This window comes from Neolamprologus brichardi, chromosome 5 (genome assembly GCF_056152115.1).
Source record: "Neolamprologus brichardi isolate AB-2024 chromosome 5, ASM5615211v1, whole genome shotgun sequence".
Lineage (NCBI taxonomy): Eukaryota > Metazoa > Chordata > Actinopteri > Cichliformes > Cichlidae > Neolamprologus > Neolamprologus brichardi.
The window spans coordinates 24,878,798-24,899,271 of NC_142108.1; the positions used below are offsets into that span (position 1 = coordinate 24,878,798).

The following is a 20,474-nucleotide window of genomic DNA, read 5'->3' on the forward strand; positions in this document are numbered from 1 at the left end:
TGAGTCTCAGAGTTTATTTTTCAGTTTAAGGACTAACATACCATTAATAAACCACAGTAATAACAGATCATAACATGTAATAACATGATCAGGCCCACCAGGTTATGAGCAAAAATGTACCTGTATGAAGGTAAGGCAGGCTATGCAGATAAAAGAGCATTCCACTTAGTAAATGGTTATGTCCATATTTTAAATGCATATTTTTCTAGAACAATCTGGTGTTAGGGGTTACATTCATAAGAAACAAAATTATAAAACAGAAAAGTTGTTGGTTATATTATCAAAATAAGAACTGTGTTACCTGTTTAACTAAAAACAAAAGTAAAACTAAAATCTTCAAATGGTTAACAGAATACATATTTAAGTAAATGCACATAAAAATATTTTTATGACTGATTAAACATTAACAGTAGACTATTTTAAACAGAAATAATTTCATCCTGAATATCATAGATAAGTAACAGCCAGCAGAGGGCAGACCCCCTGAGTCGGACACTGCCTCCTACAGGATTTTTGCAGTCTTGAAGAAAGGCAATCTAAAGGGTTGTGTGGTTTTGTGTATTTCTTTGGTTTTTGCAGACATACAATATATAATAGATGGATATAGTCAATGTTCTGCATTGATTAGTGAAGTTCCAATGTGAAGACTCAAAGCCTTAAGTTGATGATTATGACTGCTGCTGTGTTGGTGCTTTAATACCTGATGTAAAAAAGGAGACGCATCACACACTGGCTTGAGGTATATCGTGTTTTATCCTCCTTTCTGACGGTAGTGGTGTTTATAATTACCAATGCAACATCATGCTGTACTCAGTAAGACCAGAGATTAGCAACTTAAACTTAACTTCATCATAAAAGTCTACTGAGCTTACAGAGAAAGGCAGCTAACGGGCATTTTCTTATACATGTCTTTACATCTGGACTACATTTAGCAACTGGAAGAGTTTAAAAAGCTATTTAGCATGAGCTTTTATATACAGTCTATGGTTGCAATTATGTAAGCTAAAGATGTGAGGGGTCTTACTGTGACTCCTATTGTCAGATGTGCACCTGGAAAATAGTTATGGACACATTCAATCATTTAATTAACTGATTACAGTTGATTATAAAACTGTAATGTTTGAAATCTTTTATATTTTACAATTTTCAAATGCTGATAAGGTGCACCTACAACCCCCCCAAAATTCACATCAGATACTTTTTATAGAAGGAAGGAGTGCATGGTGAACTCAGGGTTGCTGCCTTAAGTGGAGGAGTTCAAGTATCTCATTGTCTTTTTCACAGTAGATGAATAAGACACTTTGGCAGATTGATAGACGGATTGGCGTAGCTGTAGTGCGGACCCCATATTGGTCTGCTAAAGTGAGGTGAGCGGAAAACAGAGTCGAGCTACTAATATGTCATTCAGTCACCAACTCGCTTCAGGCCATATGAACTGAGAACGTTTCCTTCCTTCTTTCTCCCAGAATGCATTTAAAAACAGAAAAACGTGAATAAAAAAGCAAATATAGAAGCTTTTCATGGAGACTTGGAGCTAAGCAATAATTAACCTTTATATTGATCCTCGTTTCTTTTACATATGTAGGATGTTTAGCAAATGCAACAGACACTGTATGATATCCTTCAATAAACATGAAAAAGAAAAGAATAAAAAATTCCAGAGATGGACATGGCACGCTAAAATACTGGCAACTGTAGACAAAGATTTTCAGAAAGCGTGACCCCTGACCACTGAGATTCTAACTCGTGATTTTGGCATATTTAAGACTATGCCAAAGCATCTGAAATGAATTTCAGTCTGGACTTTGTCTAAGCTACTTCAGATCCTTAATTTAATTCACTCCCACCACTATGTTTACTTTGGTATGATGTTCTTTATGTGGGATGCTGTTTTGGCTTTCATAAATCAAATGAAAACAATTATTTTAATAAACATTTCATGCGCTGATGTTAAAAGAAGAGAACAGTCTACAGGATGACGCAGCAGCAGGTTGCTGGATAGTCGTCAGCATTGACTTTGTGTTCGTTGCCGTACACATAGTAGGCGTGGGTGTTGTCTTTCCACTTGTAGTTCACCCTGGTGATGGGGATCAGCTCGACCGTCTGCCTCTGAAAGAGAGAGATAGAGGTGCGTGTCAGCTTGAGTAGGAAAGCATTAGCTTAGCTTAGCATAGATGAAAAGCTGGAGGAAAGGAAACACATCAGCATCATTCTGTCGTACGTCTTGACTGTCTCTGATTTGCATAAACATTAAATGGTAGATTTTTATTAAACATTAATAATGATTGCTGTGACTCATTTGTCACAAGCTGAAATTTGTGGCAATGATTGAACATGACTATCTCAAAGACTATTAAAGATAAAGCTAAAATTTTAAAATATGTTTTTAAAATATGTTCAAATATGTAAAAATAAATATTTAAATATTTAAAATCTGAAAAAAGTGCAAGACTACTACAAAGTCCTATATATGAAAGCAAACTAATAAAAAAAACCTTCCCATTTCAAAACAGACAGAAAGTGACAATTTCTAAATAGTATATAGTTATATTTTACAACAATGCTAAAATAAAACTGAATCCTTTTTAACATTAAATGATTATGATTTTCTTCATTTTTGTGATTATTTCCATTTAACTTTCATGTTTAATTGAGCAAATATCACAAGCTGTACCACAAAAACATCAGCAGATAGTAAAGATGGCACGATACCACTTTTTTATATCCGATACCGATATCATAAATTCGGATATCTGCCGATATGAATCCGATATAGTGTATTTTTTAATCAATAAAACTGTTTTTTTAAATATTTTGCTGCATTTTGTATAAGTTCATACTCAAGTTTAAAAAAAAAAACTAAAGCTATTCTGTTATACCTGTATGCAAAAAATACACTGCACCCAAAATATTTCATAGTTCAGCATAGTGATGTGCGATACCACTGATTTCCTTTCCGATCCGATACCAAGTAATATTCAGGATGGTATCGACGATACTGATCCGATACAGATACTTTGTACAAAAACTTATTTTATTTATTGTATCTCAAATTATAGCATCATAATGATTACAGGACATCAGATTACTTGTTCTTATCATTTAATAATGCAGAGTTCTTCATATAGAAATAAAAAAACTGAAGTTGAACAGCTTGCCTGCCTGCAGCACTAAAGGACTCTGTGAGAGACGTCTGTCTCACCCTAGCAGCAGCTGTCCCCCTCATCCTCTTTAGTTCGCCTCAACATACGCTCGTCATATTCTGTGATATGATTTACTCTGAGGTGTTTGACAAGGTTAGTGATGTTGCCACAACCATACATGCCAACCCTCCTGATTTTTCCGGGAGAATCCCGAATTTCAGTGCTCCTCCCGAAAATCTCCCGGAGCCACCATTCTCCCGAATTTCTCCCGATTTTCCACACGGACAACAAAATTGAAAAACCATATCACAGAATTCATAGCGCGGCCCGCGTGGAGTGTTGCGGGTTCATATCTCTATAAATAACTCTCACCTAGAACATAGCCTACCTACAGTGTATGCAGGTGTGTGTGTGTGTGTGTGTGTGTGTGTGTGTGTGTGTGTGTGTGTGTGTGTGTATATGTGTGTGTGTGTGTGTGTCCTGACCACAATTGGCACTCTGTGTCACCTCTCACCTCACCCACTAACGCTCACAGTCAGACAGAGGCCACTCTCAAATGTGTAGCAGTTTACTAAAACTATATATATATATGCAATATATTGAATAAATGCTGTAAATGAATGCCACTACTCAAAGCTTAATAAAAAGGATATAAATGAATAAAAGATAACAACCCTCCCCTTCCCATTCCCCTTCAACTAGCATCATCCCACATCTCCTCAAAGTAACTTACACTTAGACTCTGCTTTAGTTTCACTTTCACAAACACGCTCAAAAGCCTGCAGTTTCCTGTCTACTTTGCACAGAGTGTACTCAGAGTTAGGCCCCTCTTTTATAACCCAACAGAATCAGCACATACACATTTAAGATTATAACAAGCATTCAAAAGCATTTAAGATTATTGATTTAACTCAACAGTTTAAAGTGGTTATAACTGCACCTGTAATAAAGGCTAATTGGGTACCAATATGTTTAAACATCTGAATGCAATATCAATATTAATTATTAATGCAATGGTAATGATGATGATTATTAACAATAGCAGCAAAATATTTCTCTAATCCCCACAGGAGGCAGCGACTTAGTTTTAATATTACTCTTATTTCTCTTTCTGTGTCGCAAAAACACTTTTAACATATTTTCAGGTGAGAATGTAGCTGTGTAAACTTCAAATATCTGAGCCGACCGACACATCGTCTTCAAACCCCCGCGGTCTTTCGCTACTCGGGTTAAACATGATTATTGTTTGGCTTTTTCAGTGTTTTATTTGTTTGTGACTAAATCAGTTTGGCTGAGATTAAAGTTATTAGATTAAATTAAATTGAACTTTATTAATCCCTCGGGAGGGTTCCTCCGGGGTCAGTCATTATGCAAATGTACTGTTTATAAGATTGGGGAAACCTGCAGTCAGCTGAGACGGAAGAAGTCACTTGGATGAGTGACGAAATGTTTCTCCCACAACACGTTACGTCCAGATGAACAGAATCAACTTTTGGAGATTTACTTTCCTGGATGATTGAGAATGCATCAAAAAGTAATATTAAATAATTCTAACAGCAGCTTATAAGCTCAAACGTGATGCTGTTGTTTAGCCGCTGGTTTCCTCTTTCTGGTGCAAAGTGGGCCAAAAACAAACAAGGGAGACGGGACTTGCGACAGAAAAGCCGATCAGCCGATCATTGATCAGTTTCATGATTGAAGTAGCAACAGAGAGGGAGGGAAAGAGAAGAGGCAGTCGCTCCATATATTGGTTGTTATGCTTAACGTGGGAATGCTTTACAAACGTTCAGAGATTAACTTACACACTTGCTTTACTTCTCTCTGGGATAACTTTCTCGGAGATGAAATGCCGGTTTGGTAGCGAGGCTCCAAGTGCTCAACCAGACCGCCGAGAGGTCTCGCACGCCACAGCCGCTCTATCACGTGACGCATACTGCTCCGACGTGCTAAGGTTATGAGGCGAGTTACGTCATGGCGCAAGTTTTTTTTGAGGCGCTTTCGAGATATTTAATGGATTGATTACATTTTTTATTACCGATATGTAATATCGGATCGGTCCATCCCCAGTAGATAGTCTAGCTTAAATAGAACAAAATCCTTGAATTTACGTTCTTTGTAAATTGTACTCTTTATTTGTTTATTTGTTGTTGTTGTTTTTTTTAAAATATGTGTATACTTTTCATTTTCAAGACCTACTTTAACTACCAACCACGTTGAGACCTATTGCCCTGGAAGAGTCTGAAAGACTAAGTTAAAATATACTAAGGCTACGTTCACACTGCAGGTCTTAATGCTCAATTCCGATTTTTTGATCAAATCCGATTTTTTTGTCTGCTTGTTCACACTACAAATGAAATGCGACAGCAAACGCGCTCTAGTGTGAACGCTCAATGCGGCCCGCATGCGCAAAAGAAGATGTCACACACAACGTGCTCTGTTTAGACCCAGACCAAACAGTATTGTTTGACTGATGGCCCTTAATATAAAGACTCCGGATTTTACGTTTCCCAATTTTTGCTTTAAGTTATTTTGTTATTTACATAATAATGTAAATAACCTTATAATTATCCTTATTGCTGTTTTAGAGATGAGCGGTGCTTCAAAGGATAGTTGCAGATTTCTGTCAGAATTCAGGTTTCTCCAACGTTGTCTTCCCAACAATTTCACTGGATGGCCAGGAAGCGTTTGCGATGTCTTCTCGGGCGCTGATAATTGGAGTCTGTCTTGTGTCAGTGATGTAAAAGACAGATTTAATGCGACATGACCGTTCAAACAGCAGTCGCTTTCTAAAACATCGGATATGTATCAGATTCAGTACCACATACGAAAGTGACCCAGATCGGATTTGAAAATATCGGATTTGTGCCGTTCACACTGTCATACCATGATCAGATATGGGTCACATAGGGTCAAAAAAATCGGATTTGATGCGCTTTCGCCTGCAGTGTGAACGTAGCCTAAGAGGCAAAACATGCATATATTTAGTAGGGGTGCAACAATACTCATATCGATATTGAACCGTTCGATACAGTGCTTTCGGTTCGGTACACATATGTATCAAACAATACAAAATTTTTAATTTATTTTATCAACTTTCCTTCTGACGATGCTGTCTGTGTTGAGCGCTCAGTGGATCTGTGCTCTACAGTGCAGCCTAGGCGGAGTAGTCGAACGCAGATTCACTGAGCGCAGGGCAAGCTAGCAAGACAGAAGTTAAGCTCTCCTTGCAACATGGCAAATTGAACCTCCCCCACCCTCATTCAGATCTGGCGTTTGGAACTATTTTGGTTTTCATGTGATGTATGACCCTGAAGGTAAGCGTGTCATGGACAAAAGTAAAACAGTATGTTGGATGTGCTACGCAATGCTCAATTACATGGGTGGGAACTAGTGGTTAGCGCAGTTAGCTCGTTAACGTGTTGGCCGTCCAGCCCCACGCACGGGCGATCCGCGGTAGCTCGTTAACGGAGATTTGCCGTGTTGTGGCGTTAACGTCATTTCAGATTAACCTGACAGCACTAGTGGGAACACAACGAATATGACTGCACATTTACTCCGAAATCATCCTAGTGCAAAGACAAGTGGAAGCAGACAAAAACAACAAGCACGCATGCTACAAACTTTACCCGAGTCATTTAGACAGCCATTAGCACGTGATTCTCCTTATGGGGACCTGATATGTTTAATATGCTGCTGAGAATATAGCCCAGAAGAAGCGTATAGTATAGCTTTTATTTTGGAAAGAGACATTTCTCTGTAATAAACCCTCTTTTCCAAAGATGAGGGATTTCTCGATCAGATAGATTTATTATTTTATCCCTTTGTTTTTTCAGCAACATTAAATTTAAAAACTGTACGTTTGAGTTCAAATATATATTTATAATTTTAATAAATGACAAATTAAAAAAGCATGAACATTTTTTTGTATCGAAAAAATATCGAACCGTGACACCAAAGTGTCGAACCGAACCGAACCGTGAATTTTGTGTATCGTTGCACCCCTAATATTTAGCAAAATCATTTTCTTAGTCTTATGTGGGATAAACATTTAAACATGTATTGCAGAGTTGCTTCCAACCTCTGATGTATTACTTGATATGGTTTTTTGAAATCGTTTTTCAACATCAACTTTGACATTGGGTGCTAACAATAAAGGTCAAGGCCAAATGTTTAGTCAACCAAGATACTCGTGTCCCCCCCAACGCCTTTTATATTATTGTGAAGTTTGAAGATGATCCATAAAAACTTGGGTGGGTTATATATGTTGTTTGATTTACATATTTTATGTGACCGTTGACCTGATTTTCACCAAAATTAAATCAGCTCGAGCTGTCCTTGGTCACACAAAATTTGAAAATGATATCTTGAAAATTGTTAACACTACACTGCTAACAGACAAACAATTCCTTTGGGTAGGCGGATAACTTTATACTGTTCAGAAATAGTGACTAGTTGTCTTTTGCAAGGTCAAGTTTTTTTTTTATTAGTGTGTTCTCAAAAATGTATTCATTCATTTCAAGACACCTTCAGTCACGACGCACCACAAAACACTACATGTGGCCATCAAACTGTATATCTCCTTATGACACGTGGACTATTTTCACAAAATCTCGCCGATACTGTACATAGTATTGTTTTAACTTTGGAATATTTCATTTTAATTAAACATTGCACTCTGAAGGTCTTTGAAAACGTTACTTGTGTCAAAAGAACAAACCCCTCTGAAACCCCACATTGTAAATTACACCACAAACTTTCCTGGAATTGTAAATGTATGCGTCTCATCACACTCATGACACCGTGATTGGCCCATTTGGTGCTTTTGTTTCTTCTACACATTTCTGGTTACTTCCAGAATTGTGTAGTTCATGTTTTGTTGCAACTGACTGGAAGTGTATGAATCAACATAAAGAGAGAAACTCCCCCACCAACAAGCATTTTGGTGGCAAAATTGCAGAGCAACACAGGCACACTAGAATAGACCTTTTATTTTTCTCTTGAGCTGTGTGTCGGCCTACCTGCTGCAGAATCCTGGAGGTTTGGCCATACTTTGTTTGATGTTCTTTGATCAGACGGTCAGAGGCCTGAGAGACTCCTGGGTTTGGAAACCCAATCAGCGGGTAAACCTGAGGGATAAAAAAGAGAAATTAACATGCAATATACACACAGCTAACCCCAGCAATGTCTTTTACTTCTTACGTTTATGTTTACCTAAACTACATCTGGCTGACGTGAGCTCCTGCTGTGGCATTATGTTTTACTTATGAAGATTAGTTCATCTTTAAAATGCAAAATTTGGAATACAGTATTCTAAACTATTGTGTAGAAATTACTGTGATGTAGTTTATTGTGTATATTTTGGTATGAAATTACTGAACTGAAAAGTGTGAAGCTACATTAGCTGTGTGTGTGTCTGTGGTTTTCATGGGGGCCAAAAACTGGTAGTTTACTATACTATACTATACAGCCCTCGTTTGAAGGCATTTTTGAGACTCAAAATGTGGTTTTAGTGTCAGGGTTACAATTAGGTTAGGTTTAGGGTAAGGGTTAGGCAATCATTTTTGATGGTTAGGGTTAGGGTAAGCGGCTAGGGAAAGCATTATGTCAATGAGATGTCTCCACAAGGATATAAATACACACACACGAGTGTGAGTGTGTGTGTGTGTGCGCGCGTGTGTGCATACCAAGTTCTGGCTGTTCTTGAACAGCTCCTTCCCATTCACTGAGCACAGCTTATCAGTCTTTAAACCAGAGTTATGCTCCACCACGTGGTCTTCCACATTGTTTTTCCTAAATACACACAATAACTATATTCATATATATGTAAAAAATCACAACATCTTCAAGAAACCTAGTAAAGCCACTGAATTATAGCAATGTTGGAACAGCTCAGTACTTGTACTCACCACTCCACTTTGAGCTCGATGTAGGTCAGCAGTTGGCGTTTTCCTTTACAGGTTTGACACTCATTTTTCCCTCTGCCATTACACTTACTACAACTAAACACAAACACAGATGTGACACATTAACCTTTTGTTTTTATTTTTGTGGTCACATCAATATCTTCTTTAGGCCCTAGCTGGTGGTTGTTCTAGGTGGTTGACCACATAACCAGTATGCTGCTTTGCTGTATTTGATCACCAACAGTTGGTTTTCGCTGGCAGCAGTCTCAATGTTTTTGTTTCAGGTGTGACCACATATGGAAATTCCATATTGCATTTCAACAAACAGGCCTATCAAGGTTTTATTTCAGCAAGGTCCAGGTTTTGGAGGCGGTGTTCATACTAATGTTAGGCTGCTTCTTCTTCGCTTGGCCCATTCTGCTGTGGATGTCTGCTGTGGATGTAATCTGTGATCTGATTTTTGAACTATCAAATCAATGCGTTTAAATTCACTGCTTAACTGGGGCACCATTGAGATGAAAAGCAGCCGCTGATGCTCTGTGGTGTTGATTTAGAGTCCATATGGCCTGGCAGTGCAGGCAATGTCACAGAGGATGTCAATCACCTCTGCATCGTCATTTGTATCGATAAGCTGTCATCAGCAAACATCAGTCTTGAATCATACATCCATGAACATACATCATCCAAATAATTCTTATTCCAAAACTAATTTCTTCAAGACTCAACTGTTCCTAAAGCCAAGCCTGAATCGAATAAGAGTTTTTAAATGTGAATTGAAATCAGCTTTGTAATAATCTAAAATCATCTTTGGGAGGTGCTTTTCTAGATTTACCTGGCAGGAAAGGTTTGGACCATTCTTGTTTCCTTAGATCAGATTTATTTATTTATTTATTTAAAATTCTAATATTTCTGTATTTCATTTATTATTTTGTGAGTATGTGTACGCTTATTCTGTTAATGTTGCTGCTTATCTTCACATCCTCCAGAACATAATTTAACAGATTCTATCCTTCACGTCTTTTAAAATAAAATAAATATATATATATGTATATTATATATATATATATATATATATATATATATATATATATATATATATATATATATATATATATATTTTTTTTTTAATCAAAATTGAGTTATTGCGAGATGCAGCTAGAGGAGATGATTGTGGTGCGACTATCTCTGCTCATATATTTATCAGGCAAGTCTGTAGTGCTAGATATCAAAAAGTCAGTTGTTGGTTCTTTTGGTTTTATTGCTGGTTGCACTGCAGACAGGATGCAGCTGCTCTGACTCTGGTTCAAGAATTGTTTTCGTGGTTGTGTGTGTGTGTGTGTGTGTGTGTGTGTGTGTGTGTGGGGGGGGGGGGGGGGGGGGGGCAGTGCTAATGTCACGTCCACTTGTGCTTTCACAGCTTTGTTGTACTCAACAAACACCTTGTTTCCACTTTTAGCAGGAACAGTTTTCTTGAATATTTTGAAAAGTGTGGTGCTTTGCTGTTGGTCTGCCCTCTTGTAGCTCCCTTTTTAGGTATGAAGTCATCATTTGAGGCTGACACACTGCTCTCACTCTCGGACATGTCTGGAATTATCTTGTTGTGGAGTACATTAGGCCACTTAGTATCATTGATATTGATATTCTTGCTTTCTTAATCACGTATAAATTTATACACTTATTATTGCAGATAGGAAGATATGGCTCAACCTTAACATAAACTCATCATCCCTGAGTTATCACAGTTATTTATATCACCTAAATTTTAAAAAGAGAAGAAAAAAGAATGGAAGTCTGGTTATGACTGCACTTGAATGGCTAATGAATGAATGAATGGCTAACTAGATATATTATTAATGGTTTAATTTGCTCTAAAAACATGTACTCATATTCTGAAGTAATAATTGCCTTTTTATTTATGGTAATGTTGTATGCGTTTTGTTCTGAAAAAAGTAGTACCTTTCTTTGCCTGTGCCATTGCAGTGACTGCAGGCCGCATCCAACTTCACTCCAGTGCCATTACACACCCAGCAAGCTTTCTACAAGGACACAAATAAGCAATTTTTTTAATGTTACCACCAGAATTTTCCTGTCAGCAATTATTATGCATTGTTGAGAATTTTCTTACTTTTCCAGATCCATTGCACTCAGTGCATTGCTCTATACCTGTTGCATGGCAGGTGTTGCATTCCTAAAAACACACACACATACACACAAAAAAGTTAATAATAAGATTATTGTCACACTGACAGACACTTCTCCTTAGAACCTTCACACACATTCCATGTTAACAGTTTAACTTCTAATCAGAGATCAAGCTAAATCAAAACTGCAAATAAAGTTGTGGTAGGAGTTTGCATATGCTCAGAAAAAGTTTTTATAGTCAAATGAGAAAAGAAAAAGAGCTATGTGGCCACAATGACAAGACGTATGTTTGGATTAGTAAAGGTGAGGCATTCAAACCTAAATGTACCAGCTGTTAAAGATGGTGGAGGTAGCAAATTCTTCAAATTCATCTCAAAACAACAGCTACATGATTGAAATGCTGGGTGCTCCAGCAGGACAATGATCCCTAACACACATCGTTGTTCTATTGATTTAGCCTTGGGGTTCTACACTGCCGGAAAAAAAAAAGGATTGTTTATTAATCCTCACCTTTGACTCTGCATTTGGGTCATTTTCACATACAATCATGACACTACTGAAATGTCTTGAAGAACTGCTGTATTGAGAACCCTTGATCACTGTCGGTAACCCAAGAAACAACCTCCGGTCCTTTCAAGACCCGGTCAAACCCATGGAACATCTTCAGATTTGACAGCTGCTGACATCTTTTCAAGGTTTCCTGACAGCTTTATTGTGCCTATATATGCAACCATTACTTGAGCCAGCTCAATGCATTAAAAAAAAAAAAAAAGCTCTAGAAAAATCCCATCGACCACTAGCAACCCAATGAAACCTTTGGAGCATGATAATTCCTTACGGTCATACGTTCCGTACGTAAGGACCACTGAAATCTATTCCTTAGACCTTAAAAATGTTTTCAAAGCTACTGTGGTACTTAATATATGTCCAGTGATGGGGGGGGGGGGGGAATTCGACTTACATAATGAAAGTTGTGTCAGCCCTCTTAAAGCTAAAACCAGCACTTTGATAGATAGCTTCTGTTATTCAGTCACCTTGACAGAGGACGTGAATGGCACTCGGATCTTCACTTTATGGTCACTGAAGAGATTGGGGGGCGTGGCCTGGACCTCCCACGGTTGTGGAGCGGGCTGGGTGTAAAAGTCAGCAGGCTCACCTATTAATTACACAAGAGCTCACAGCAAGTGACAGTAAAAAACAAACAAACTGATGTTTAGGTAAGTTACTCCATTGCGAGTAGGATTAGGCAACGATGACCAAAAGAGGAATTCGTTGTAATGAAAGCAGAAGCAAGTGTGTTTCTCCACTGTTGAACTGACACTAGAAAGTGTCTATATAAGTCCACTCTTTTGAGTGTTAAACATTTTTGACAGCGTTATATTTTTAACAGTAACCTAGTCAGTTTTAAAGATTAACAATGACATTGAGCAGTGCTGATTTGCTAACACTGGAATATTACTAGCATTTTGAGTTATTTTCCAGTGTTGGAAAATCAGCACTGCTCAGTGTTAGTCATTGCTAACCTTTAAAACGGTCTAGGTTACTGTTAAAAATATCACACTGTAAAAAATGTTCATTTAACACTCAAAAGAGTGGACCTATATAGACACTTTCTAGTGTCAATTCAACACTGGAAATTTTGCAGTGGCATTTTTCCATGTAGTTTCTGTTATGGTCCTGGGTCTGTTAGAAAGTGACTTTGAGTTTTTTTTAGTAAATCTTGGTATTGTTTGGAATTATATTCATGTATCTGTTCCCCATAGTGGAATATTTGTGGTATTTCGTTTCCTTCCATTGTTCAGTTTTCTGTAATTAGTTTGTTTTTGTATCTCCCTCCCGTTTCCTCTTCCCTCGTTATCTTGTGTATTTATTATTGAGTTGCCCCACTAGCTGTGATTTTCCCCATGTTTCCTTTTTAGTTCAGGGATTTTTTTTTTACCCGTTTCTCGACTGCCTGTAAATTGTTCTGGACTGAATAAAATGAAAATGTGTTTTTACCTTCATATGGTTTCTGGGCCCACTCAGTTGACCTGGACTCAGTGAATGTCTCTAGACGGTACTAAAGAACAGAAAACTGACTTTACCAAGAGAAACTGGATGTGATGATAAGATTCCCCTGTCAACGTACAATGAACTTTGTGAGCCTTCAGTGTGTTTCTGGATCAGGATGAAGTTGTATTAATGCACACGTAGATTTAAAAAAAAAAAAAACAAGAGGGAAACAACTTAGGGTGAAAATATTTTGTAACAAAAAATATTATGAATGGTTGTCGTTAGCATAAAACTGTAGGTAGAAATAACTGACGTTAGCTTACTAGTAACAGCGTGGTGTGCATTACTGCATAACAAATCCAGCTGTAAGAATAATCTACAGTGTAGTTTTTGACCACTTGCAACAGCCCTGAAGATTTGTAATGAAATAAACTGTCAAACCCACAAAACTGCACAATTATTTGCTGCCATGGGGTTGGCAAACTACTGCTTCAGTAGGTTTGGACACTTACTTAAAGCCCTCAGGTTTCTGAGAAAAAAAATCATTACACATGTTAATTTTTCAACAGTTCATTATCATTCAATTATGTCCTTTGGTCAAATATTTGGAAAAAACATTTAAACTGAATAAAAGCAGTTCAAACCAGACCTCTTTAGTAGACTGATCAAGATAGTAAAGGCAGATATGGAGGTAACTCAGTCCTCAGCATCACTGATGCTGACAGCATTATAAAAAGGGAACATTTAATCACCCTAAATGTGTTGAATGGCTCCATGGAGGTGATGACTCCCTGAGTGACTGGAGCGTCACTGTAGCAGCAATGAGACGACACAAATTCCTTGAATGCCTTTAAAGCCTCATCCTCAGACAGAGAGGGGATGCTACAAAACACATAAACTCTGTGTTAAACCAGAATATTCTACTGGTTGGTGAGCAGCTCAGAAACACAGATAATATGTCGTACCTCCATTCGGGATTTTCAGGGCCGGGTTGGGGTGGGGCTACTGGCTCCATGGGCATGGGAGGAGGCAGGAAACCTCCTGCATCAATGACAAATTTTCAAGTACCAGCAACAGCATTAATGTGAGGAATTATGTGAACCGGGCTTTTCTTACCTCCTCCTGGCACAGTGCCTTCATAGCCGGGGACATTGCCAAACATGTTGGCTTGGGGTGCCATGACCGGTGGGTACATAGCTGGAATGAAAAACAAGAAACAAAAAATTCAAACCAATCTTCTGGGTGAAATTAAAACTAGTCATGTCTTCAGCTTTCCATGTTTACTTTTTGGTGCAAACCAAAGCTCTGACCAGGCAGTTTCTTCTTCTTGCCAAGAAACTGATTCCACTCTCTAGTTGGTGGCTGGTTAGCTTGGGATAAATACTGAAAGGGAAACAGCTATTCCAAATCTATTCAAAGTTAAAAAAAATATATATTTCCGAGGAGTTTATTAATTAGCACGTAATATCTTTGTGGTAGTGTGGTGTGGTTTCTTCTCAACAGCTAAAGAATGGTAAGACAGAATTATGGCGTTATTTTTGTGCCACTATTCTGAGCGCACGTAAAAAAAATTTGCAGGCGCAAGTGTTGCATTTTGAGGAGAAATTTATTTTGAGCGAAGAAAAACTGAATTTGAGTGAACAGAATTCATTGCTGCGTGCAGAAAATGTATTTCAGTGTTTGCTATTATTCACACACGCACAATAGCAGCCCCTCTCGCTCAGTTTTTGCATTTGCGCTTGCTCGCAATGTGTTGCTTGCGCTCTCAACATTTCTGCCCGTGCGCGCTCAACTCTTTCTCTACACCGTTATATTTGTGCCACAAAACCAGCCAATCACAGACTTGGATGCAAAAAAAAATCTGATTGGCTGTTTTGGTCTCCAATCAGCACAAAATGACGAAATGCAATATCCCAGAATCCATTTCGTCCAAAACTCAAACGAGGCAGTTGCGGAGAAACACGGTGTGGTGTGGTGGGTAACAGGCATCTCCGAAAACATTAGAGCACTTATGCAAATATGTGATGTCTTGATAAATCGAGCAGATATTTGAAGTTTACACAGCACCATTCTGACATGAAAATATCTTAAAAGTCTATTTTGTGACTCAGAAAGAGTAATATTTCAAACTCCGCCACACCGTGTCGCTGCTGGGGGATTCCCATGATACACTGAGTGTTTCTTCTTCTCTCACCATTTCCCCCCCACTCATTAGTTATAATTAGTCACTGGCTCTCTTCCATAGCATGTCTTTGTCCTGTCTTCCCCCCCTCACCCCAATCGGTCACGGCAGATAGCTGCCCCTCCCTGAGCCTGGTTTTGCTGGGGGTTCCTTCCAGTTAAAAGGTTTTTCCTTTCCATTGTCACCAAAGCGTATGCTCATAGGAGGTGGTTTGATTGTTGTTTTTTGTTTTCTCTGCATTATTGTAGGATCTTTACCTTCCAATACAAAGCACCTCGAGCACCTTAACTGTTGTTGTGATTAGGTTTTGTATAAATAAAACTGAATTAAACTGAATAATATGTCACAACAGTATCATCAACATTAGCTCTCTTTACCCCTATGAAGGAATATTAGGACCATATTAAGAAAAAAACATATTATTGATCATTTTTAGAATGAAGTCGAAAAGATTAAACTCGAAATACTATTTTGAGTAAAAATTCAAAATGTGAAGATTACAGCAGCTTCTATAGCCTCTGCAAAATAACGTGTGTTGATGTGTTAGTGAAATTGTACTTTAGAATCAGTTTTAGTTACAAGGAACTTAGGTAGAGTAGAAAGCACTATATATTTAATTCAATTTATTTATATAGCACTCTTCTTCTGTATATTTTTATATATTTTATTTTATTGTTTACTCTATTTAATTTGTAAAATATGTACACACACACACACGTAGAAAAACATATTTAGTATACACATCCAGTAATGCATATACTATTATATATTGTACATATATTTATTAGTCTCAGATTTAGCCATTCTTATATTTTGCTTGTTTTACGTTATTGTATTTTTGCACAACTCTGTTGCTTGTGAAGCTCGCACACAAGAATTTCACTCGCATGTACTGTACCAATGTACCTGCACATGTGATGTGACAATAAAAGTGATTTGATTTGATTCACAGGATAAAAAACACAAAGTACTTCACAGTAATATAAAAACAGAAATACATTGAGAAAAAAAAGGAACCAGTCCATTTACCATGAATACAGTATCCGGGACACAACTGCACCCAAATGTGCTGTGCAATTTAGAGGCATGCAGAGCATTTATTGGTCAGTTATATCTTTTGTATGAGTACAGTGAAAATACACACTGCGGTACTGTACTATGAAGTCTCCCTTTGTCTCTCTGCTGTACAAAAATGGCATTTTAATTAAAATTTGATTTTTTATTTGGTGTGCTGTAACCACCTTTTTTGGGGGGGGGCTTGAAAAAAAAGGTGAAAAAAGGCAACCGAAACCCCACCACAGGTTCTCGTTTTTACTCATGACCTTTTATGACAATTAAACTAATGACTTTAAACCAGCAAACCAGAGAACCACACACGATTTTCCCTCCACTTACATTTTGTTTACAATAAGCTACCACATTTTTAAATTCAAAATCACTGATATCTGTCTCTGTGTCTCCCTTTCTCTCGCTCTGCGTCTTAGTTGTGTCTCTTTTTTGTCTCCCTTACTTCTTCCCATGTTCTTCTCTTTGTTTCATCCTTGTCTCTTCAGCCTGTCGTGTGTTCCTGGGTTTGCTTATCTCTATGCCAATGTCAAGCTTGCGTGTTTTATTTAGTTAATTGTTGTTTCATGTGCACTGTGTCCAGCTTTGCATCCCGTTTTGTTCTAATTTGTTCCTGCTATTTAACTATGTGTTTCCACTTCCCTTATCACCCATCAGTGTATATATTATCTCTGGCTTCCTATGTCATTTGTCGGAGTGTCTGTTTTCCCACCCAGTGTCCTCCAGTGTCCCCTCCCTGAGCCCAGTGCATGCTCCTGGAAGGTCATCTGATTGTGGAGTTTTCTCTGTACTGCTCTTGCAGCTGTTCCAGCATCTCAAAAAGGAATGAGTATGTTAACCTGACACCCGAGCAATTACAGAGGAAGGACTGGGCTCAGTAGTTGAAGAAAAAAAAAAAAATCAGACACAAAAAACTGAAATTAGTGAAACAACTTGATTGTAAAAATGTAAACAAAAAAATCTGGTTGCATATTGCCCAAATTGCACTATGTACAAAACAGAAAGTTTCTGTTAATTCGGATTTTTTATTTTATTTTTTTTCAATTTCACTTAATTCCTGTCGCTACTACAAAGGCGAACATCTGCATTAAATTCTTCAGGAAATAAGGTTCAGATGGGTTAATGAGTTTCATCTGGAGTTTACTGTCCGAAAGAGAAAACAACTGAAACTCCTTTAAAAAAAACAAAACAAAAAAACCCAGAAATAGATTAAAGCAGCAAATACATTCAGTTTAGTGAATGCTGAGGTTTAACGTGATTCTGACTTCTTAATCTTCTCGCACTGAATGTGTTTATAGAAGAAACAGCGTTTCAGTTCTGTCAAAGTATTTTTCTTTCACAAAAGTACTTTTTTCTCCTGCACAACTGTAAGCAAATAGAGAAAAGATGCACACGTTGGACTAAGAAATTTCAAGAGTCTAAGAATGCAGATTGTAATCGAAACACATTTACGAAGGTGGACTATCAGAAGCGGAGCCCCGCGCTTGCGCCTTTAATGGCCCGGAGGCGTTTGGTGGTCGGTTTCGTGATAGTTCCTAAAGTCTGCCGTCCTGTGTTTCAATTCTTACCTGCGCTGTTCATTCTGCTGGAGATCAATCACGCTGATATCAACTGATTTTTATTGATCCGTTATAATCTCTCTGAGTTTTAGTAGTTATCCCCCGTTTCCCCTCCGTCGGGAGCGCGCAATGTGCACGGATAGCGGATCTAGTTGTAGAAAACGTGGACGACGCCCAAAACATGAAGCCAAAACGTCTCTACCGCCCCCTGGTGTCTGGCTGCAGTATGGGTCATAAACCCCGCCTCCTCCATGTTAGCGGATGGGACTGCGGTCAGACTAAAATAAATTAATTCTCCTCAGATACATGTTTTCCAAAGATTCTTTCTTTTGTTATCAATAGTTCTCATCACGCTGATTTATGTCCAAGGGGTCTCCTTTCCCATAAGTTTGATTCAAATTCCTACCGCGGTAATGTTAAATTGGGGCGTAACGTCATCATAACAGCTTTGACTGGCAGCTGCAGTCACGGAGAGACTTGCATATCTCTGTTCGGGAATAGCAGACAGAGTGTAGGAGAGAGAGGGCCAGCGTTTACGTTACAAAACCACGACCGACTGTTTTAACCTGACAGCTATGGCGTTATTTTTCTGCCACTATTCTGAGCGCACGTAAAAAAAAAATAATTAAGTGCCTGCAATTTTTTTTAAGTGTGCTCAGAATAGTGGAAGAAAACGCCATGGACAGCCTGAGGTGTTCTTCAGTAAACTGGACTACCCGACAAAAGGACCCGAGGCCCCGCTGCACTTTTTCGGTAAGTTAAACGTGTTTATAATAGTGATGGGTCGTTCGCGAACGAAATGGCTCTTAGAGCCGACTCTTTGAAGTGAACGACGCGAGCCGGCTCCTTATTGGGAGCCGTGAGGGGTTTTTTTTTCTTTCTCTCACCCTCTCTCTCGCCCTTTTTTCTGCTAAACTCCGCATGCACGCCTGTACTTTGCGCTGGGCAGAGGGGGGAGGGGCGTTAGTTACACTTGCAGTAGCTCAGGAACAGAGCCAGAGAGAAAGAGAGTGAGGGACAACAACGTCACATTAGAAAGGTATAGTAATCATCCACTATTTTCAGTTGCAGATTATAAAGGATTCAGAAATCATGCAGGTCCATATGACAGAGAATGTGCATCTTCTTTTTGTTTTAATATTTTAATTTATATTTAATTGTGTTGTGGTTTGCAGTGTTTTGTGTTGTTTCACGTTAAATTTGTTTAAAAGGAAAAAGCTGAAAATTTAAATAGTTAAAAGTTCAAAATGTAAATAGTTGTTTTTTGTATTATATGATTTATTTATTACATTTTATATGGAGTGAATAAATAAAGTATATTTATGGTGACCCTTAGAGACAAAGCACGTACAAACTCCAAAACACGTACAAACTCCTAAGCATGTACAAACTCCAAAACACGTAAAAACTCAGAAGCACGTACAAACTCCAAAACACGTAAAAACTCAGAAGCACGTACAAACTCCAAAACACGTACAAACTCAGAATCACGTACAAAAGACAACAGAAGTGCTCCAGGATGCTAGGGCGCAGTGTTGAGCTTTTGTTACCTAGTGGCTACACAAGCCAGGAACTATCAACAACCGGATTTGGTGTGTGGTAGTAACAGGTAAATGAACTTTTTTTTAAAATTATTTGAATAAATATAAGTGCTTGTCTATAAATACACAAACAATACACACATGCTTTCAATTGTGTAATTTAAGTGATCTGGGTAGCTCTGCTTTGGAAGTTCAGTAAACACTAGAAATGTATTTTGGAGTTTGTACGTGCTTTTTGGAGTTTGTATATGCTTTAGAGTTTGTACGTGCTTTGTCCCTAGGGGCCATATATAAACATATATAAATAAAACCACTTTTTTTTACATTAGTAATTACTTTTCTGCATAATTTTATATTATTGTTAATGATTAAATAATTAAAGCAACAAAACAACCTGAAGAGCCGGTTCGGAGCCGAAAGAGCCGGCTCTTTTTAGTGAGCCGAGCCGGAAGAGCCGGATCTCTAAAAAGAGCCGGAAATCCCATCACTAGTTTATAAGCTAATCCATAACTACCGTCCTTAGCTAGGTCCTGAGACCTAGCTAGCTAAGATGAGCACTCGGTTGTCGGGGAAACTTGTTTAGCTAATCCGTGCAGGTGAATGAATTTACTAAAGAAATCAAGAGAAACGCCCCAGGTTGCTCAGTCACTAATTACCGTTACTGTACTTTTATTACAAGCATTATACTGTAAATGCAACAGGCTGCATTCTGCTTCAGCTCCTGTGCAGAACTTTGAGAAATAAACTTTATATTTCAGTTTGTGATGATTCTGTTCTCGTTGTGATTACAGGAGCTGCCCTCAGATTCAGACCTCAGCACCAACCAGTGACAGCAGACAGATCATCCAGCATGTTCACATGTTAACTGCAAAATTACCACATGTGCTGTCAGTGAAAGCTGCAGCTGTTTTATAAAGTTAAAGACAAAAAGTCAAAAGGATTACTCA

General features: G+C 38.2%; 1 protein-coding gene across 1 annotated transcript; it reads right to left on the minus strand.

The window, feature by feature from the left end:
- Window positions 1-18,545, minus strand: LOC102790799 (protein SSUH2 homolog). The gene is made up of 12 exons (XM_006782943.3): window positions 17,996-18,545; window positions 14,297-14,377; window positions 14,146-14,221; window positions 13,933-14,062; window positions 13,187-13,247; window positions 12,223-12,344; window positions 11,172-11,234; window positions 11,003-11,082; window positions 9,050-9,142; window positions 8,828-8,933; window positions 8,162-8,269; window positions 1-2,109 (listed from the first exon to the last, which is right to left on the minus strand). The coding sequence occupies exons 1-12, from the start codon at window positions 18,006-18,008 to the stop codon at window positions 1,969-1,971; spliced, it is 1,074 nt and encodes a 357-aa protein (XP_006783006.1). The 5' UTR covers window positions 18,009-18,545; the 3' UTR covers window positions 1-1,968.
- Between the last annotated feature and the right edge of the window lie 1,929 nt (window positions 18,546-20,474).